This window comes from Gallus gallus, chromosome 8, assembly GCF_016699485.2.
Source record: "Gallus gallus isolate bGalGal1 chromosome 8, bGalGal1.mat.broiler.GRCg7b, whole genome shotgun sequence".
NCBI lineage: Eukaryota > Metazoa > Chordata > Aves > Galliformes > Phasianidae > Gallus > Gallus gallus.
The window spans coordinates 4665563-4688366 of record NC_052539.1 but is presented as its reverse complement, the minus strand read 5'-3'; the positions used below and the strand labels follow the sequence as shown (position 1 = coordinate 4688366).

Here is a 22804-nt window from a genome sequence, read left to right as displayed (position 1 = left end):
ATCCTGTGACATCAGTTTATGGCATCTGTCTTTTAGCAAGTCAAATTCAAACTAGTATCTGTTACCTTTGCTCATTAAACAAAAGCTTTAGTAGATACATTGTCCTGTTCTCTGGTATTGGACGTGAACAGTAGTAGATGATGAAGACAGTATGGTTGTTGCGCAGCAAGACGTGAGTACTTATAAAGCTTTTAGGGTAAAAACTATTTGGCCATAAAAATAGTTTTCTCTTAAAAATACTGAATGATATTCCAACAGATGAGTGTGTTCTAAGGCTGCTGAGTTACTGAGATGATGTTCCTGAATGCTTGGCTGCTTGTATCTCAGTTGTTTTGGGTGAATGCAGTACTGGCCGGGCAGCCCCGGTCACATTGTGCTGCTGGTCTGCAAAGAGCAGAGCTGCTGCTGAGCTGGCGTATGTGCTGCCAGCAGAGGAGCTTTTGCTGAAAACAATGAGAATAGAGGTATAAAAGTAGCTTCATTCTTGTGGTAGGATGCCTGTCTTTTAGAGGAAATAGCTTTTGTTCCCAGCTTTATTCTTTCCTGCACCTTGTCATTTTTATCCATTCTTGCATTTGTGCACTGAGGTGCCCACCAGCTCACCCCAGAGGAGCACCCTGTTCTCTCCCTTGCTGTTGTCTTCACCCACACATTCTCAGGAACATCTTTTATTTCCTAGATGGATTTCTCTACAGCAGCTTCACCTGTGATGGGATTGTTCTGCCAAGAATTCTCTCACTATGCGAATCTGTGGGCAGAAGGCTGGGAAAAGGAGCTGTCTGCAAACTGCCCTCTGCTTCAGTGTTAGGTGCACACCAGGATGTTAAGGGGCATCATCTGTTGGCCCGATGGTACCTTTGTGTCTTGGCTGTCTTCAATCCTGTAGTATTCACTGCCTCTTTTTTGCTTTTAAGAAACATAGTAGATGTTCTGGGGGAAAGTGAGGCTTTGGAGCCATTCCTAATACATCACTGGTTGGTTTTTTTTTCTACGCTGCTAACAAACCCCGTGGAGAATGCTTTCTAAATCGAGGGGATGGGGAAGCACCTGCATCCTGTCCTGTAGGTTTCAAAGCAGGATTTCTGCAAGAGCAGTACTACAGTACTTGATGTGATTCTCCTACTGCTGGAGTTGTAAGGTAGTGCTATGTTGCTTTTCCATTAAAAAAAATAAAAATAAAAGTGAAGGTACAGTTTAACTTGCATTTCTTCATGTGTTTGAAGAATCGCCTTCTTTTCTACAAGGAATGCTTATGCATTTATGTGTTCCTCCCCAAGCAGGACCTCAGCCACTCGTCGGCTCTGCTCCTGCTTGCTTGAGCTGACCATGAGCTTTTCCACAGTAGGAAAGGTTACCAAATGCAGCCTATTGTGAACATGGAAAGAGAATGTTCTGAAGGTTGTTGGCTTATGCTTCTTCGTAATTTTGCTGTTGAGGGAAGGTCGGTGTTGTACAACTAGGAATTGTGTGAATGCAGTGTTCTTTATCTCTGGATGTGCTTAGTCTGAAAACTGCTAAGTATTTTTAACCTTTGACTCTCTCAAGAAGTGTTTTAGGGTCTGTATGGTGTTATGGATGGCCTCAATTTGTTCTGACTGGTCATCTTGTCCTGAATAGTGACTCCTTTTAGCTGCTTAAAGGAGAAAAAAAAGATTAGAGAATTAAAGTCTGAAATTATCATCTTGGTAGGTGTTTTCTACACCCTGGGTTACTGTAACTTCAGTACATAAGAGAAAGGAATATGTTTTTCTTAAAATGTTCTCAACTTCACCACGAGAATATATCAGTAGCTGGCACTTGGCTGTGAGACAGGCATCTCTCAGCAGGTAAAGAAGTTGTAATAGACCTTTTGAAACCTTTGATATCTCTTTAAGCTACTTCTTTGATCCTTTTGCTGTCTCAAGTGTTACATCACAGCAGATACAAATCAGTATATGTGATGCTTTTTGCATGATCTTTGCTTTAAAGAGTGTGTATTCATCTGACTGTATTCTCTGTGCATCTTCAAGTGGAGTATAGGATGGGGACATGTTTATTTAGAAACACCAGTAAATGTGGGCATGACTTCAGGTACTCTTTGTATACACTGTGAATTGTAAGGTGTTAGATATGATAATCATGAGGAAATAGAATAGGTAATTAATGTTTACTACATGTTTGTTTGTTGATGTATTGCTATCTCGAATCAAAATTAACAGCCCAAATTGTTAGTACAGTTTGAGGTATATCTGTTCACACCAACCCTCTACTTTCATTGCAGCTCAAAGGTTCCAAATTAGTTCAATACCTTATGTAACTGGACAGTCCTTTCTGGGTTGTAATTTCTTTTTTATTAATGTTTCTAGGGATTTTCTTCCACGAGGTTCTGGGATTGTAACAAGACGACCATTGGTGTTGCAACTTGTCACTGCCAAAACAGGTAACCTCTCTTTCTTCTAATTTCGGTGCCAAGACAAAAAGCTGTTGTGTACTTCAACAGGAGGAAATTAAAAATCCAGGAAAATTAATCAGTGCAAAGAAAGGTGCAACTGCACTGCCTGGAGCAAGGGCCAACTGCTTCAAAACTGCATGCTCAAGACCACCTGAGCTCATTGTTCTGACTGGTAAAATAGTGCAATCTAAATCCTAGAGAACATAGTCAATTTGATTCAAGATCAAACTTGTGGCAGAGGAAAAAAGAATTATTACATGCAAATTGTTTCAGAAATTAATTTTGATTTTGCATTTCTTAATGAGCTTTGCAGTTGTATTAGTTAACACATCAAAATTAAGGTACTTCTGTCTCCAACCCTTGCTCCAGTGTGCACGGATTTGGTTTCACACTGCTTGTTTTCATGACTTGTCTTTTTAGGTTGGACTCACTGCACTAAGTAGAGCAGAAGGTAGACTTTGTGAGAACGAGGCTCCTGTATATTTGTCTGGTCAAAAATGAAAATACTGCATGTGTGTACCACTGAGCTATGTGAGATATTGAGACCTTTCATCAGAATTCACCACTTGGTACCCTTCCAAGTGACGTGTCATCTGCTGTCAAGTAGCTCCCTTCTCTGGCATGTTTAAAACCTGTTTCCTGTTTTTCACTCTTTTTTTTTTTTTTCATTCTAGACCAACATAAGCAATAAAATCACTGGCTTTCTGTTGACATCTTCTCAAATGAGTGAAAAGAAATTACATCCAAAATAGCATTTAAGAGGAAATTCTCTTTAAATTGTGTAACACTGTGAAGCTGGGGAAGAAACAAAGTTCAAACTGCCGGTAGAACTTGAGTCTGTCTCTGTGTGTGAGATGTAATTACGTTTTTGGGTGCAGTTTTTCTCTAGAATGTGCTGTCATTCAGCAGGAAGGTGGGCTTCCATCTGCCTGCACTCTAAACTTTTCTCTGGGTTACTGCTTGTAAAACACGTCCATGTTTTCAATACATCTATGAAAGTTTCTGTAGTTTTATAATACAAAAGAGAAAGGAAAGACTGTAGAATCTAGTATATCTGTATGCCCAACTTACACCTCAGGGATTTCAAGTATGTAATGTATACTTACTGTGTTCAATACATATTAAAAGATCAAGTTCATTTAGGTTAGAAGTATGAACGCTTGTCAAATCTGTGTGCCTGTATCTAGAGTCCTGATAAAAAAATGCTGAAACACATGAATAAGGACCAAATGTGGAAAATCTTGATGTAATTTTCCCAGCACCGTGTAGGAACAGAAGAAAGAAAAGAATAAAGCTCTGTGCTGGCATTCCTAACAAAATGACTCAACTGTGGGGACACAAGAAAAATAGGAAGCAAGCTCTAATACTCTAAGGTGGTTAAATTCTTCTTCCTTGACATCCATCTTAAACTTCCCCTGCCTGATCTGTATTGCCTTGTTTTGTAAAATCATTTTGGTTAAGGTCAATGGAAGGACTTTTCCTCTTTTCCTGATATTTTCCCCATTAATATATTCATGTAATGTTTCCAGCCTTAGGCAGGCATTTACTGCTTCATCTGGATGCCTGTTCTGCTGTGAAGTAGTTTTTCCATTATAGCTTAGAAACAACAAGAATTCTGAAGAAATAAGCTGCTGCCTAGTGCATTGTTTCCTGGATGCTAGGATGTACTTATCCCTTTGGGAAAATCCTTGTTTGGGATTAGATGTCAGCACCTCTGAACACACAGGCTTCGATTATTTTGTTACTTTCTTTCAACAGTTTCATTTTTAGATTTTGGTGGTTTTGGTGGTGAATTTTAAAAGATAAAGGTATTTGGAGCCGCTTTAATGTTTCAGAACTAATTTTAAAAGAGAAAATAAAGAAAACTGCTTAGAGAAGCACAGTGTTCTCTCACAGGAAGCAGATGCTGGATTGATTTTTATCAAGTTCATAATTATTATCTAAGCTGTTACAGAAAGTAGTTAGAGGATATTATCAGGTTCCTGCTACTGTTGCAAGCTTAACTGGTTTCTAATCCTGGATCCTTTCTCAACTCTTTTAAAAATAGCTATTCTTAATCTTGTAGTATTCTGGGGAGAGGGAACAGAACACCTATACACTATATGCTGTAACATATAAGCATGCAGAGTTGACTGCAGGGTACTGATGAATTGCGCTGGTGGAAAAAGTTAAGGCTTCCTTTGGCTTTCACTTGTGGTGCTAAGGGTTGAAGGTTGGCAGCTGAGGCATTTGTGCACACTCGAGTAAGAGGAAACTTTGGTTGCTCACTGTTAGGCTTGGAGGCGTCATGGAAGGGTACAGCAGGGTTTGCTGTGAGACTTTATCGGGGATCTCCAATATCTGAAAGGAGCTGGTATGCCTGGGTGATGAGCTGGTGTCTTTGTGCCTTAAAAATGAGAATATGCAAGTGGTCATGTGAGACAATCCAGTACTAAGAAATGTATCTCATATGAGACAGTATTTTAGGAGTTTTGTCTATGTATTCTTAGAAATTTCTGTGTAATTAGTGCAAAGCTATTTTGCAGTGATCTGTTGACTTCCTCTAATCACAGTAACATTTTTGTTGTTGTTAGATGTGGCTTTGTGCCATTTGACTTTCCATATCCATGCAAACATTACACTCTACTGGAATCTTGGAGACAAAGACAGGGGTTTTAATTATTACAGCTGACATGACAGCCATCAGTAGTTGTGCCTGTTTTCCTTTGAGTCTGATAATGAGAGAAGTACATGGTAGCATGGAATAAGTCATAGTATGGACATTAAAAGTGATTGTATAGTCCTCCAAACAACTCTCTCTTGTTCTTGACTGTACTACTCGGGGCTCTTCTTGGGTCCTTTTGAGTTTCTTCTTGGAACTGCCCAGCTGCATTTCAGATGAAATAGTAAATGTGGCCTGCATTCAATAAACCTCTGTACCTGCTACAGGAGAAGAAAAAGATCTCCATCCTGTAAATATTTGAGTCTCCAAATTGGCTCTCTTCTGCTAGTCAGAGTTTGGTACTCATTGCTTGTCTCAGAGCTGTTCATCAGCAGTCCTGAAGGTGCTATCACAGTACTGCATGCTTAGTTTTCATCTCATATTTGTAATTCTCTTGTTTCCCTACTGTTGAAGAAAGACGGCGTATATGAGGTTTTGCTGAAATTGAGCCAAATAGCATGAAGTCATTGTTCTGTAATAAACAAGTACTGGTAATGCAGCTTTGTTTGCCACACAGAAATCACAACTGAGAGAGCTCCCATCTTACACTGAGCATGTGGAACAATCCAGATGCAGCTTGATGTTGTGCGGTCACTGCACTCGACTCTGGGCAGTTATGCAGCATTGGGAATGTCCAGTTCCAGGTCAACCAGGGCTCTTGCTCTTGGGTGCTTTGTTACTAGGCTTTGAAGGAACTCAGAGTAGAGAATATAGGAGAAAACAGTCCCACTGGAGAGGACCCACTTCAGTGAGTTTTTAGAAGGCACAGGTGTGGTGCTTTTAGCTGGCAGCTGCTCTGCTGGTGACCATTGGGTTTTTGCAGGGCAATGAGGACAATTGGGATAAATGAGTCGAGGCATTCGGGTGCTGTTTGTGGGAGTGACTCCATCTCCCTTCTTCTGGGTGAGAAGTTGGATGTGAGGGCAGTTGACTTTGTGAGTCAGATATCCAAACCAGACAAAAGATGCGCTGGTTCTTCAAGCATTTCACTGCTGCTTCATAAGATTCAGGAAGCTCATTTGTTCTGACCAGAAAGTATTTGTTTTAAATACTAAACAGTTGTGGTGTTTCAGCAGTTACCACTGAGCGGAGTGCTGCTCTCAACCTCCCTTACTCGTAATTCCTTTTCAGGAGGAAGGATGCAACTACAGACTCCAGTAGTTGTGCTCCTGGAAGTATTTCTCTGTGTGTATCTTTAGGATATAAGTGTTAGCACACAGTATGAGCTGGGACAGCACCTTTAAGGGCTGTGTTAGTGTTCAGTAGTCTTGGAGAAGCATAACTGAAGTCTGCATCAGGTACCTTACTTTCATTTCAACTCTTACTCTTCTGTTTGCAAACTTTACTGGTAAACATGCTAACTTACAGTGATTTGTTCTCTGTTGTCAGCATTCCTTAAAGGAAGGCTTGAGATTTTCTTCCATTCACTTGGTTTCATTTATGCATTAAGACCTATTTTGTAAACATAATTTTATTGTTGCATCCCTATGACCTTAGGCAGTCTGTTCTTCTTTTTTACGTGTTTTCTCCTGCTTGTGACAGTGAAGTAATTATCGAGATTCCTTGAGAATTATCGAGATTCCTTGGGACTGGGTACTATGCCTTTTAAACAGTAACAACAGCAAAAAGATGTTCTCTGGTTTTGGGTGAAACTATTGCTGTAGGTCTTATATTTGTTACAGATACTTTGCTCGCTGTATAAATTGGCTGTTTAAATGTTAAAATACTGTGGCAGTAGAAGGGTTGTTTTCCTCTTTTTGATAACTGGTTTTTTGAGGAGTTTTGAATTTCTTTCATGGTCAGTTCTTTGATTTCTCTGCTAAAGAAATGTCAGGCTAGCAGATTTTGAGAAGTGTTACTGAGCTGGACATTTTTAGATGAGCGCTCCACGTGTACAGTGCCCACATTTGTTTCAGTTCTGCCAATTAGAACATTAAGTGCAAAGTAAATCACTGTAAGGTTCAAAAACGTTGTGAATTGTTTCTCAAATCTTGCAGATGCTCTTTCCTTTTGAAGTTGCTGAGCTTTAATGCAAGTATCATGTGTTACAAGGCTTCACTCCTAAAGCATATCCATCTTTTATTGCCATCTGGTGGCAAAAACATCCAGAAGAGAAGATGAAAAAGCTGTTAAAAGAATGTAGGCTGCTTAATTTGCTTCATACAAACGATCTCACAGACTTCATCAGCAGGAATGGGGCAGTGAAAGACCCACCATCCAAACCTGGCTTATAAGCACTAAGAAGGATAGCGCCGTTAGTGCAAGGCTGCAGGCACCCATCTCGCTTGCTGGTGCGTGTGTGTCTGCAGTAACCTGAGCAGACCAGCAGTGGCATTCACGTTTGATCACCGACAGAACACAAACCACTGATGTTACGCTCTTGTAAAACACAGAAGTAAATGTTGTACAAGGTACGTTAACAGAAAAACGGTCTTAAAAATCATGAGCTGCATAGAAAGCGTGAGCTCCAGAACGAGGTTGAAAGAACAGAGATACCTCTTTTGTTTTGCTTCCTAGGAGCAAAAACTGTCAAGGATGCACCAGACTATTTCAGTGCAAAGTGTACGTTACTTTTCTTCCCCTTATGTGAGTGCTTTCCATTATAATTACAGCATTTAATTGGTTCCTAAGACTATGACCTAGTATTTTATGCTGGTCACATCTATGCTCTTTTCAATGTTTTTAAGCTCTTTGGCTATGATATTCTTGTCTTTCTGTGCATTAATAGGAATACGGCTTCAGAAAACACTTGTACTTCTTGTAGACTTGCTGTTTGAAGATTAGCGGTGGAAGACCTGAATTTTATCTTCATCATGTCAACAAAGCTAGAGCAATGGAGAATTAAGAGGAATTATAGATTGGATGAGACAACAAGCGTTTTTGATACCGCCTCTCTCTCTCCTATTAAAAAAATATTGAACTATTTGTTAAAGTCTAAATAGATCAACTGCATTTACTTTGTTCAGAAAAAGCTGATCTATCATCAAAGAAAAGGTGATGGGCTTTAACTCATGAAGTTTGGTTCTGTGTTTTTAAAAGTGTCCTGAGGCTGGTGGAATATTAGCTGAAGCTAGCGAAAATGTCATTGCTTGGGTGATGTTTTCTCCCTAAAGGATTTAGAAGATAGAAAATGCAGCCACAGAAGCTATTCCCCCTACACAAGATGTATTTAACATGGTTGCTATAGGCCTCTGATTTAATGTGTCATTTTTTTTTTTTTTTTTAAAAAAAAACTCCAAGCTGGAGTGTTATCTCCTCTGAGATACCATGGAGAATAATTCTTGCTGAAATCAGGAGTTGATTTTCAGTCTCATCTCACTGGTAAATTCCTGACCTCTAGGAGGTTGTTCAGTTAGGGTAACATTTTAGGGCTTTATCAGACGGTGAGGGGTTGTGGGTTCAGACTGATGGACATCAGGGCCATTTTTCATAAACCTTTAATGTATTTCTAAGGCCTGTTTCTTATCATGTTGCATGGCATACCTAACTCGGCTTTCTTTAGCTGGCATATGGAAGAGCTCAGGACAGTGAGTGAGCGGTCTGGGAACAGCAATAACTGTTGTTTGTAACAGTGCATTGCTGTGCTGGATGAACTCCCAGAAGTGCATGGGGAAGTAACATACAGGAAAAACAAGAAGCATTCTGAAAAATGTTATCTCCTAACACCTGTTTGCACAACTTGTCCAAACGAATCAAAATTGAAGAGAAATGATAACCTATCATGACACTTGAAGCTGGATGCCATAGAGAGCTATGCCATGGTAGCTTCTTCATTTCATGTTATCCAAACTGCTTTAAATGATACTGTTCATTTAAAGATAATTTTAAAAAGTATGATACATGCAAAGATGATGGTTGTTTTCTTTTCTTATTCCTTCTCTCGATATAACTTCTGTTTTATACGGAAAACAAATCACTGAACACTGAGCATTAGGCAGGATCGTGCCTTCTGCCCATCTCTGTGTCTGTTCCCACAAGAAGTTTAAGTGTTAATGTGCTCCTCTGTGCATGAAGGTTGAAAACTGAGGGTTGCATTAAAGCGTGTGTTCATCCAGGCTGGCCGAGGGCATCATTGCCAAGGACAGGGGCTGAGAGGGCCGGAACAAAGCACTGCTTGTTCATTTGGATTTTTATTCTGTAGGCTGTGTGTGGCACCACAGGTTATGCACAGTTGTAAAGCCTCTTCCTTCAGAGCTAGTGGGACCGCAGATGTCCCTGAGGGGAATGAGAGAGAGAGATAAATATTAACATAGCTAGGAGGTAGTCAGCTTTTTCGCTTGGATTACCTTGTAGCCATTTCAGATTGGGATTTTTTCCTGTTGTAAAATGTTATGTGGAATAAAGAGAAAAGCTTCCCGGAGTATGGGCTGAGTCAGCCATCTGATTGTAACCAAGTTTTTGTTTGAATTTTGAAATCTTTTGCTGAGAAAAGATGATGAGCCACCACATTAAAAGCTGTAGATAAGAAGAACGCGGTTTGTTTTATCCCCGGAGCACTTGGGCAAAATAGGACCCACTTGTCAGCTCTTACTGTCAGTAGGTACCTATTTCCCATCTTTGTGATAACAAATGTTACAAGTGTAAAGTCTTCTCTTTCACTTTGCAATATTTGAATATTCCTTGTTGTGGGTTGTTTTTTTTTTTTTAATAAACAGTTGAATATTAAACATACACAAAAACATTGATTGTCATTATCCTCTACTCTGGAGTTCTTAAGTTGTGAAAAGTAAGATGAAGGTTTTTCTTAAGTGCTCTCTTATTTTTGGGATGAGATGTATTGTTTTTGCCTCAGCAAGGATGGGTTTCCCTGTCCCTCCGTTTGAATCCCAAGGGATTTATGTCACTGTGGGGCAGTAAGGCTGATGTGTGCTGTTTGCCCACTTCTCGCTGTTTTTGGCTTTCGGTTTGCTTTTTAACTATTGTGGTTTTACATTTAGTTTTGACTATTTCATTTTTTTTAACAACATGGTCAGCAGCAATAATAAAATGGCATAAGAGTAGCCTGAGGAACAGACTTAATACTGACAGATAAGGCCATCTATCAGTTTTCACTCTCTGATCTGCTTACTTGGTACTCAAACAGCAGCAGCTCAAGCAATTTCCTGGTGTTCAAGGCATTCCTATCCGAAACGTTTCCTGCAGAAGAAGCACCAAAATTGAACTGTGAGATCGGGCTTTGACTGCAGAACAAAATTGACTTGAACTTGCAGTCTTTTGTCCAACCTTTCTCCATCCTACTGCTTAGACCCTGTAGGAACAGGATGTGAGCTCATATCTGTCATCATTAGTGTTTATGTCACAGCTTTCAGCAGCTTCTATGTTTGTCCTCTTTTGAAGGATGAAACTCCACTTTTAAAATCCTGAGATGTGCCTTTGGCTATACACCATGAGGGCAGGAAATCCTAAGGAATACAAAAAGTAGAAGCAGTATTTGGTTTCAAGCGTCAAAACAAGGACCTAGTGTCATGTTGGAGTCAATGTCTGATAGCAAAATGATTCCTCGTTGATACCCTTGTAGGCGAAGAGGACAAGGTGTGTGATGAGTGGAGTCTCAGAAAAAATGGTGTTCTGCCACTTCAGTGAAATCACAGCTATACCAGAAAAAGCTTTTACAAACTTTTTAAGCATGGTTTGGATTTAGACTATGGGAAGTCTTTAGGAAGTGAGGAGTTGTATTTGAAAACACTGAAGTGTTTCAAGTGCTCTTATTTTCATTATCAACTTGTAAAAATGTAGAAAACTCCCTTGTTAAGATCATCTGAAACAACAGCTGTTAGTTTTTGAAAACAAATGCCTATCTTTCATGATACGGAACTTGAATTACTTTTCTTCAGTTTAGTGATGTATTATGAACAAAAGTAATTGGATGAAAAGTCAGAATCTGAGTTCAAACCTGTTCTTTGTTCTGTGAACATATATGGTATTTATCTGAATCTTTCAGATTGTTTCAAAAGACGAAATGCTAATGATAGAAGCAGTAAATCATATTCAGTCAACTTTTTTTTTAACAAGCTCTTTCACCTGTGCCATCATATTAACTGTATGTGATCATATGTAATGTTTTCTTGATATACATGATGACGTGCTTTTGTATATATTCATATGAACAGTACTAGGGGGCTTGAAAATGGTGAAACCTGTTATGAACTTGTGAAATACAGACATGCTATTGATATTCTTCACAGAATATGCTGAATTTCTGCACTGCAAAGGAAGAAAGTTTACAGATTTTGATGAAGTTCGTCAGGAAATTGAAGTGGAAACAGATAGAATAACAGGAGTGAACAAAGGGATTTCTTCAATTCCTATTAATTTAAGAATATATTCTCCACATGGTAAGTGAGATCGTTCAACTGTGTATTCCTGTGATGTAACATATTACTGAGCTCTGTCTGTTTAGCTCTCTCTTTTTCATACATTCTCATTGCTTGATTAGTAGGCTTCTGGGATGCAAAGATTTCCACCAGAAGTGGATATACCTGTGTAAGGATATTCAGCATCTGCTGCACTATGAAACCACTCTACTGCAGAGAGCTGTTGCTTCTAGAGTTGGGCAGAACGTGGGCTCTATCCCATTTAATGTCCTCATGATTTTAAAATATTTCCTCTCTACATCAGGGAGAAGCCCGTCTCTCCCCCAGCACGTATACTATTAGGAGCTCACCAGTAAACTCATCGGTAAAGACACATAGGAGGTAGTAGATGTAGTGGCAAAACCCTTCTTGCCTTCATCCACATCGATTTCTCAGATCAACGATCTAGAAAGTCATGAAGTCTCTTTGCCCTATTGGGTGTTTCTTATTCCTTATCACTAGGAACATACTTAGACAATACTGACGTTTGAAGCTGCATTATGTTATAAACCCGCAAAATAGATCAAAGTTAGGTTCTCTGGTTGCCATCTGCTCTATTTAATGAAGGCAGCCTAGAGGAAATGTTTTGCATTGAATTCAGCCTGGATGTAGGGGAAAAGTAGTGTGTCTGGCTGAGGCATTTATCTAACCACCTCGTCTGATGCCTTGATTGTGAATCAAAGGACATAAGAATTAAAATAAGAGGAGAGGTAATTAAAGAGATGCTTATCCTCCCTTTGATATACTATGAGCAGCCTTGGCTCTAAGTGTACGCCCCTGAGCCCTGTTGCTGCTATGCAGATGTGGCATAGCAAACAGGAGAGCAACTGAACTAAGTGCTCTGCCTCACAGCATGCTTCCTGAACATGCTGACACCAGGAGAATGTGAAAATTTTCTACCTGATGCTCATAATTTGTTTTATAGATCAGTCTTTTAATGTAGCAACTGTTATCTGTATTGGACAGACACCAAAAGTATTTCCAGGTATTTCCTTTCTAGGAATCCTAATTTTCTCATTTGTCTAAAGGATATTCCGTTACTGTACTAGATGATCAAGGTGATGCTTCTAAGTTATCTGTGGATTGAAGTATGAAATATGAATGGCCTGTTAACTGTGCTACAGTTGATGGAAAAAGCTCAGAAAGCCGTATTCATTTGCCTAAGAGCCTTCAGTGGTATTCCATATAAGTATCATTTGCCTATACCAGTTGTAATGTTTAAAATATTTAGTACTCTTAAATCCAAATGAAGGACCAATAGGGAAGCAACTATGGTAACAAGTATACTTTTCAGACTGTCAAGTGGTTTATTTGAACCACTGATAACTGCTTTTATAAGTGTATCAACATTGTACAAGATTTTATGTGACTAAAATCTGTCTAGAGCCATACGTGTGTAGATCTCTTTAGATGTGTCTGGCATGCTAACCAGCGCTGTGACTCTGTGTTCTCTATACAGTACTAAGCCTGACTCTTATTGACTTGCCCGGAATCACTAAAGTGCCAGTAGGGGATCAGCCTCCAGATATTGAGCAACAGATCAGAGACATGATAATGCAGTTCATCTCTCGAGAAAACTGTTTGATATTGGCCGTGACTCCAGCTAACACTGATCTGGCCAACTCAGATGCTCTGAAGTTAGCTAAAGAAGTAGACCCTCAAGGTAAGCATGACTGAACCTATCCTCTGAGCCTTGTTAAACAAATTTGAGGAATACATTTCAGCACTGCCCACGATGACCCCTTCATTTCCTGTCATATGTTTTTAATAATTACTGTGGAACTGTAGGACGTAATTGTTGTTTTTTTTCTGAATATAGATGATTTTTTCAATGTTTTTTTTTTTCCCGTCTCTGACTTGATTAGGCCTTAGGACCATTGGTGTGATCACAAAATTGGATCTGATGGATGAAGGAACAGATGCAAGAGACGTTCTGGAAAATAAACTACTTCCACTTCGTAGAGGTAAAAATGTTCAATTGCCTCAGTTCTTTGGTTTTGGTAACGGTAGTGTATGAGAGTTCTGGAGATGAATGAAGGGTTATTCTGGACCTGATGAGTTCCTAGCTTTTATTATATTCCATTTGGCAAATATAGAAAGGGGATGTGCTAAAAATATCCTATAAGTAAAATAATTTATCCTGGACCTGGAAAATACACTGCTTATTCCTGAGGAAACAAGAAACGTCAGTATTATTTATTAGCCAGTTTTCTTGTTCTGTGCCAGGTTGCTGTCCCTTTCAACAGAAGAATCTTTTTTTTCTTACGTATGACAGAAGCCAGCACCAGCACTTCGGTAATCTCGCTGTTAACCTGGTTTTGACCTCTTGTGGAAGTTTTCTATTTGATTGTTCCAACAGCTACTGTTACAGTCACTTTCAATGTTAACAATATCAATAATTTTGTTTCTAGTTATAGTTGGCTTATGAGACCACCCTCTCCTTCCAGTGTATGAGCACAGCAAACAATTTATGAACTTATTCCTCCAGCAGACATGAAGAAATTACTCATTTTTCCTGTGTTTTGTTAGTGCTGTATTTGTTTACTTATCCAGACTTGTTGGGTCTTTTTGTTGTTCATTTTTGTTACTTTAATTTTGTCATTATTTGAAGTGATTTCTTTGGAGTGCACTAAAATTTTGGATACTTGCACTTCCTTTTACATTACTAATTCAAATGTACATCTATTTCACATAAACGGGATGAACAAATTGGATGTTAAGTTCATTTACAGTGCTTGTGAATGATGCCTGAAATAGCTGAATTGGAGATTTTTGTTTGAATTGAGGCAACATAGTTCAATTGAATTCAGTTGTGCAGAGAAATACCTGCATTAACATGCCCATTGGTTTGGGATTGTTTCAGGTTATATTGGTGTCGTGAACAGAAGCCAGAAGGACATTGATGGGAAGAAGGACATAAAGGCAGCTCTTCTAGCAGAAAGGAAATTCTTTCTTTCCCACCCAGCATACAGGCACATGGCAGATCGGATGGGAACACCATATCTTCAGAAAGTTCTAAACCAGGTAAAACCTGAGTTCTTTGTGGTATGAGACATCTTTTATAGTGATAGGACCAATATAAAACCTTCACTAAAATGAACCTTATTTATTCTTTTCTGCCTTTTAATTTTCACAGTGCAATTAACAAAGTAGCATATTAAAAATTGCACTTAGAAATGTACTGTGGGACATAGAGGACCTAATTTGTAGGCACTTGTCAGTATTCATAAACCTACAATACTTAAGATTGCTAATTACAGAAATTTCCATCGTTGATAATATATAATGTTCAATCTTGATTTTCTTCCAAGAAATTATTATTTTATTTTTTATTCAAAAAATTACTCAGATTGGTACCTTATGCATCCAGACGTAAGCTAATAATGATACTGTTTGACTATGTGATTTTTCCAACTTTGGAAATTCTGTAATTGCAGGAATGTATAATTCTTTTCACCACCGTGTCCATGGGTATTGCCTTCATAGTGCCAGCCCTTAGCTTGAATAGTATGTGACCCTAATGATGACGAGTCTCAACAAATTCAAAAAGGGCAAGACCAAATCCTGCCTATCCCCCTAAATTTACTGATGATGCTATGATCTTTTTTTAAAAAACAATTTCATTGTTATTATTACTGTTGCTTTGAAACTGAGTTTTATCAGCCAACCAGTGCTTTTGACATTCCTAAAATCTGAACTTGATAGTATTTTCTCCAGTTCATTGTTGAATTGTTGCTGTAGGTTTGGAATAGACAGAGGCTAGGTCAGCCTGGCTCTATCCATTTTGGATAGCAGCTAGAAGCAGCACAAGACATATTGGATAAGTAAACTACGTGGTTGGCCTGTTTAATTTCTTGCTTCTCTGACTTTGCAGCTGTGTATCTTTACAACCAGGTTAAGGTATATTCTGGACGTGTTCAGAAAGAATGCTAATGCTATTTATTTGAGCCTTAGAAAAACAGTCTTCAACAGGATGCAAGAACTTGCTCGCATCCTACAGGCTTGCCTGTGTTCAGGATGTTTTTGTCTCTTTAAATGCATTGAAAGATTAATACCTTATGTCTTAGTTTTGAAACTAAACCGAGTTTCATATTCCTTTAAACTGTCTTATATGTTGTTGAGTTTATATACTAGTAACATTTTTGAGCTTTTTTTTCCATTTCGTTTATCTATTTCAGTATTAACTGTTGGTCTTCTGTTGCTGTTACTGTATGTAGAGTATTACATGAGAGGATGTATGCAAGAATTGTCCCCAAGTTATTAAAGCATTAGTGTTCGTGGTTCCAGGTAGCATGTAAGTTATTCTGCATCCACAAGGTGGTGCTCCAGGGAAACTTCTGCGTTTGATAATGCGCCTTTCAGGCCTGCTGAACAACTTTGGGGCTGAGTTTGCCTACTTTGGTATTTGACGTTCTTTATTTATACTCACGTGATTGGGAAGATCTGCAATATAGTGCAAAAAGTTCATTTCAGTTTAAATCAAGAAATGGATGCAGTGCATGCTTATTGTACAGTTGACAGTGCTGTCCAAACACATTACAACGTGTATGTGCAGAAGTAACTGAGATAAGAGCTTTTCTACAGCCTTTTCTACTCCAGTTTATTTTCCAGTGTTTTTAGGTATATTTTCATAAATGAAAACCAGTGTTCTTCAGTGATAAAACTTTATGTCAAGACTTTTTAAAAATATTTTTTTAAAGAAGTGCTGTTATCATTAATAAGAGGACTAAATCTCTTCTCCTTAGTATTTTGCATGCAACAAAGTAGAAGTGCTGTGAAAGTGACTTTTGTAAGTAGTGGAAGAGTGCTAAGTAGATACTCTGTATGCCTATACTTCCTTCTGTCACTGTTCTCAAGTGGTTTTGGATGCTCAGAATCAGCAAAATGGATGTTGGCAACAAAATGCTGAGTTATTATGAGCGATCATTTCAAATTAAAGTAACTTTTTAGCATATAGCTAAACAACTATGACATATTGGGCCTCACTGAGTGGAACAAGTCAAGAAGTTTTTCAAGAACTCCGTATAATGTGTAGGTGAAAGGGATGTTGTGGTGTTCTTTAACTGTCTCCATTGCTTCAAAGTTCAAAAGGAATTACACTGGTAAGCTAGCACAGGCTACGTTGGTATGTTTGGCAGCCAGAAGGAAATGGCTGTGCTCTTGCTTTCATCTTTATTAACATTATAAAAGTACTTCTATTGTTTGCTTTTCAGCAACTTACCAATCATATTCGGGATACCCTGCCAGCCTTCAGGAGCAAACTCCAGAGCCAGCTGCTTTCTATAGAACATGAAGTAGAGGTATACAAAAACTTCAGACCAGAAGATCCAACCAGAAAAACAAAAGCCTTGTTGCAGTGAGTGTCGTCTTTTATCTGCTTTTCCATTGTCTATAGGTTTGTTTTGCTTTGCTTGACTTTTTTCTTTTCCTCAAGAGTTTAAATGTTAGGATATGGAAGAAGATTCTTTATGCAAGCTCTGAAGAATATTGTGCTTGGTGTTCCAGAACAATTGAATATTTCAGCAAGGTTTTCCCTAAATTAGTATTAGCAATCATAGAAAGAGAGAAGGCAGAGCAGGAAAAGGTACAATGATGAGTAACATACGTGATCTTAAGGTAAGAAACTGCTTGAGATTGTAGGGACACATTCTACAGTCTGTCAAAAAGATGCCCTCAAGCAAAGGGAAGAGATTGTCTTAGAGCTCTATAAGATGAGAATCATAAAGGGAGAATAGGGAATGTTTGGTTTTGTGGTTTTTTTGTTTTTTTTTTAATAAGATATGAAAACTTGGCCATCCAAAAGAACTTGACAATGGCAAGATCAAAATTAATCATTGATGGTAGTCCTTCATGTGGTATGCACCAAAGTTACAGAGCTCCTTACTGAAGGAGCTGATTCTAAAAGTTGGTTTGTCTTCAGAAGGCAGTTAGGCAGGTTCTTGGGGACAGGAAAAATATTCAAGTTTGGTGAGTACAAAGTCATATCTCTGTTGTTTGGGACACATGAACAGCAACTGAGGCAGAGGCTGGAATTCGGAAAGGAAAATGGTCACCTGAACTATCAAGATGTTACTGATCCGGCCACAGACTTGGATTTACTCCTTTTTGCAACAACTGCGTCCAAAGAGTAGACATAATTCTGTCCCTCATAACTTAAAGTGTTTTGATTGGAAGGAAAACCTGGGGACATAGCCTAGGACTCTTCTATGAGAGTACAACGTGGGTATTTTTTTAGTCTGTATATTTGGTCATTAAGCTGATAGGAGCATATATATGAAGTTGTGACTTGTTCAGTCTGTGAGCATCTCAAGCGTATTCTGCTACAGTACTGTTTTCTAAAGGTAAAAGAATTGAAATCCGTTTCATCCTGAGTTTCCCTACTTGATACTTCTCTGCACAGTTTTTCTGATTCCTTCATTATAAGTAGGTGCTAAAGGAAAAGTTAACTTTTGTCAGTAAGAATTCTCCTTGCTTTTCACTTGAGGTGTGGAAAATAGCTTAACTAGAACCTTTCTTCTGCTTCTTAAGAACAAGTTCCATAATGCATGTAAGAAAATAATCTATGTCTGCTTACTCTGTAAGATAATCTTGATTTTATGCAGTCGTCTTCAAAAGTTGAGTTTGAAGCTCTCCACCTGCACTGTTTCCCTAATTCTGTTTGCATGAGTTATATGGATAGCTGAGGTTTAAGAGCATATGATGTGCAGTATTAGTGCTGTTACTTCAAATTTTAGGACGTCTGTGCTTAAAAAAAAAAAACAACAAACAAAGTCAACTGCCCCTGCATCTTCCATAACTGTAGGAATTATTGTGTGTTCTTCTAAATGCTCCTGATGTAGACGTCTAAGCTTATCAAGTAAACTGGAGTTTGTGGTACTGATAGCTGCCACATTAGTATTGCATCATGAGTGAGCTTTTGGGCTTGGAAAAGCTTAAGTTACTTGGCCAGCACTGGATCAGCTTAATGTCTTGATGCACACTGTGCTGTTGATCTGTATCTTTTTGAAAGATATTAGAAACATCAGAGGGCCATTGAGAGCAGTGGGCTCTCCACAAGTGTTACCTCCTTGCTATAAGACTTAAGACTTTTTCTTGTGGTCTGTCCAATGAGCTCTGCTGTTTCTGTTATGACATCTAAATAAGTATGGGCTTTTCCATTCAAATACAGTCTAAAAATGTCAAGACTTATGTTTGTTTATCCCACTACAAAGATTGCTAAATTCTAAATAAATAAATGAATGTGATAAATAGCGATAGCATTTACAGTGAAATAGGAGTGTAGCCTGGTGCCCTGGTATATTTGTAGCTGACTTTAATGTATGGTTTAATAAGCTGTTAATATTGTTTTTGAACACAACATTCTTGAAAAAAGAAGTTAGTATGTGAGCTACATCCTATAAGGAAGAAGTGTGGGGGGTGTGTGTATGTAGGAATGGATTTACAAGTATAGCACCCTGGATAGGCAGCTTGGGTGAATGAATTGTTGTAGACACTTTTGTCAGTTCCTAAACCCATTTTAATTGGTCAACAGCAGTGACATAGTACTGAAGTGATAGTTGATAGTTGATGTGCTTAAGTTAATCTTTTTCCCTCTCTTTGAAATTTAGGATGGTACAGCAGTTTTCAGTGGACTTTGAAAAAAGAATTGAAGGATCAGGAGATCAGGTCGATACACTAGAACTTTCAGGTGGTGCCAAAATCAATCGTATTTTCCATGAACGTTTCCCTTTCGAACTAGTGAAGGTATTTATTCATCTCGGTGATGTTATTTTTGTCCTATTTATGTATTCCTATTTCAGTTGGTATATTGGGAATAGAAGGGTCCATAATTCCCAGCAGTCCTTACTGTTGCCTGTAGCCTCAGTGTTAAAACATCTTATAATACTTACCTTTTGTTTAGCATAATTAGAGATTAATGTTACGTTAGTTGAACTTGCCTGTCTTCCAGTTATATTGGAAAAAATATTTTCTATTTTATTTCAAAGCTTCCCCTAACATGATCTGAAATGCTTTTGTTCATCTAGATGGAGTTCAATGAGAAAGAGCTGCGGAGAGAAATAAGTTATGCAATCAAGAACATACATGGCATCAGGCAAGTGCTCCCCTGTTTTCAAGGCTGATCACATTGCAGAAAGTGTGGTCATCTTAACCTGTGGATGTGCTGTTGATTGCTAGACCACATTTCTAATGCGCTGCTCCCAACAGCTGACATTTCTTCTACTCCTTCATACTTCTGTTTTTCAGGTAGCTATTTTGGGCTGCCTGGAGATGTTTAGTTTACTTGGAAATCTTGGAAAATTATTTACAGAGAAAATCATTTACTTTTTTTTTTCCTGGTACTGCGAGCTGGAATGTATAACTATAATTTTCAATATATCATAAGATTTCTACTGCATAAAGGCTGTTGGAATGGTGTAACTGGTTGTAACTGTACGTTCAAAGGGGAAAAATTTTTAGCTGTTCCTTTTCTGCTATTATTTAATCACCTTACTAGGTAAATTCATTATCAATTGGAAATTTTATATGAAATTTTTGATGCATGACTGACATCACCATAGGAGAGCAAAACATTTATGGAAGTCATTCTTGGTGGGGGAAGTTGATACAGTGGCTCATGTGAATAGTTTGTCAGTCTAGAATGTAAGGAAGACTTTTTTCCTTTCAGAAAATGGTATAAAGCTATGAAGCAATGCAATTTTGCACACACACTCACTATAGACAAGTCAGAAACCTCTAGAAAGCACAGGATGAAAGGATAAGTTCAAAGGCTAGGTATGAGGCTGTCTGGCACTTGACATATCAGCGGATTGAAAGGACTGCTGGGATTTGGGAATGTTGAGACTGTCACAGCTGAGTGAAGCTCTTCTTCAAAGGATGCCTCTTAAATGCAGTCATTCAGTGGCCAAAAATGTAAGTGTGAGATTTGCTCGACTGTTAATACCTACAAAACACACCAGAAAATTCTCAAATAAATGCTGTAGTGCTCAATAGTATTTTCACGTGGCTTAATCTGTACCTCTCTTTACTTCGTGATATCATTGGCTTCTTCCTGGTGTGCTGTAATGGTACACATGTCCAGATAGTAAACAGACCTCACCTCAGACATTTTCTTCCCATCCTTCAGGCTTACACTTCCTATCCATTTTGGGTCTGCCTTTTTACTTCAGAACTGGTACCAGCAGTAATTCTAGCTGCCTATTTTAAAGAAGCAAAGATTTGTTAACATTTGTGCATCAAGTAATGGTGATAGAGCCAAATCAATTGCAGCTTTCACAAACTTAATTGCATAAAGCAAGAGGAGACTAGGAATCTAATTGTGACATGCATTAATAATGGTCTGTCAAGTAAAGTTTTAGCTGTGGATGAATTGTGGAAATTCTTAATGTCTGCCTTGTTTCTGACAGATGAAGGCTTGCAACTCTTCTCTGTTACTACTTTACTGATTAGATTAAATTATTTCCTGCATCTCCACATTTAGAGATGTAGAAGTCTTATAACATAGAGAAGGATGTGAAAAATTACTGTGTAGGTCAACTGGTGCTGTGAGGGATCCATCAGGGATAACAGAAAGTTTCCAGTGAATGTTATGAACTACAAACATATGGCTATGCAATATCAGCTACTGTAAGCCTAACAGAATACTTTTTACTTAGGGTTAAAATAAGATCTCCAGCTTCTTCATTGCAGTATTATGTACCAAAATCTGAAAGCAGCATGTTACCTCAAGCAATCTAATGGTATACAATTTTCTTCCCTTCTTTGAGATAGTTGCTTGTCTCAGTTACCTGATGTGGGTTAATCTTTTGGTGCAAGGTATTTATAAAATGAAGAAATCAAAGCTCACAAGGTTGTTCTAGCACTCTGAGTAGTGCTGGTAGCCTTGTTCTTCTTAAATCAGTGACCATTAATGTCAGATTTTGATGGGCATCCCACAGTTAGGGTCTGTGTTACCTAGCATAGGAAGATGACTTCTGTCCATTTTTGACGAAGAAACTGTCAAAGCTGGGAAGTGGAACATTCCTTGTTTTGCTCCATCTCTGGCTTTCTGTTTAAATGGACAGCACTCTGGCAGGCAGCATCTCCTGAAAATTCAGTGTTATTGGGAAAACTTTTTCAAGAATTTGGCCTTATTGGTGGCAAGATCTTGAAGAAAAATCTGTAGTGGCAAACTGATAGTTCAGGGCATGTCTTCATCGTCTCTGTCTTTTTTTAATATAACTTACATTGTATCGAGCTAAATCTTGCAAACAGTGTTTGAAAGAGAAGGAAGTGTTGTTAGTTTAGAGCTGGTTGTGCAAGGTACCTGTCTATATAAGGTTCCTGTATGCTGCAGTGACAAACTGAATTTCTCCACTTAGGACCCTGAGTAATAAAACCATCTTTACTGTTGTGGCTGAGGAAGAAAAAGGCATCTGTGTAAATCTTATTGGTTTGTTACAGCAGTGGCTGTACGTAGAGTGCTGCTGCTGCCATTCCTCTCTCAGGTTTGATGCACTGCTGAAGAAGCTTCACAATATTATTCCAATACTTTTTATTTATCTCATAGTCTTCTTCAAGAAATAGAGCGTGTTTAAACTTTCGTAATCTTGCAATACAATAACAGTCTTTAAAGAGAAAAGAGCTAATTTAGTTCTATGGAAGGCTGTTTGTATAGGGATGCTTTTATAATTCAGCTACAAGTCTCTGAAAAGGCAGATGAGCAATCAGGTTTTTTTAAAAAATAAACTTCCTTGCATGATATTTGTATTACTATCTTACATATTCTTTCATGTCCACAGAACAGGTTTATTTACTCCAGATATGGCGTTTGAAGCTATTGTTAAAAAGCAGATAGTGAAGCTGAAAGGACCTTGCTTAAAAAGTGTGGATCTGGTGATGCAGGAGTTAATCAACACTGTCAAGAAGTGCACTAAAAAGGTAACTTACAAATAGATCTGGTAAGGTAAGTAGAACGTAATCATTATGGTAGTTAACACAAAGTCTTTTTTTCATTTTAGGGTATTATAAAAGATTACTGAGCTTGTTATTTTATCTATAGAGTAAGACTCTAAATAGTTACAACTTCTGCGTAACTCCTAACAAAGTAATGATGAAAATAGCCAAGTCCTTGAGCAGGTCTGGGGTGTGAGTACTGATGTACTGAAATTGCTGAGAAACGTCCTGTCTTGTTCTTTACATCTCTCTGAATAACACAATTTTTTTGGTACCAATAAGGAGATAGATGAACTATTTCTTAAAACAAGGAAGGTTGATCATCTTTTGCTGAAGGTCATAGGGAAGCGTGGGAAGGATTCACCATATTTTGAGCTGAATTTGGAG

General features: G+C 38.3%; 1 protein-coding gene across 24 annotated transcripts in view; it reads left to right on the top strand.

Annotated features, from left to right (window-relative positions):
* DNM3 (dynamin 3) overlaps positions 1-22804 on the top strand; it is a 166801-nt gene that overhangs the window by 9220 nt on the left and 134777 nt on the right. For all 24 annotated transcript variants that reach the window (XR_005861932.2, XR_005861933.2, XM_040704989.2 and 21 more), the window contains exons 2-10: positions 2346-2419; positions 11318-11467; positions 12945-13148; positions 13351-13449; positions 14349-14509; positions 16699-16841; positions 19093-19228; positions 19510-19577; positions 22264-22402. Coding sequence is in view for 22 of the 24 variants with exons in the window: in XM_040704989.2 (XP_040560923.1) it covers positions 2346-2419; positions 11318-11467; positions 12945-13148; positions 13351-13449; positions 14349-14509; positions 16699-16841; positions 19093-19228; positions 19510-19577; positions 22264-22402 (1174 nt within the window). In the remaining 2 variants the exon portion in view is untranslated. The remainder of the gene's footprint in view (positions 1-2345; positions 2420-11317; positions 11468-12944; positions 13149-13350; positions 13450-14348; positions 14510-16698; positions 16842-19092; positions 19229-19509; positions 19578-22263; positions 22403-22804) is intronic.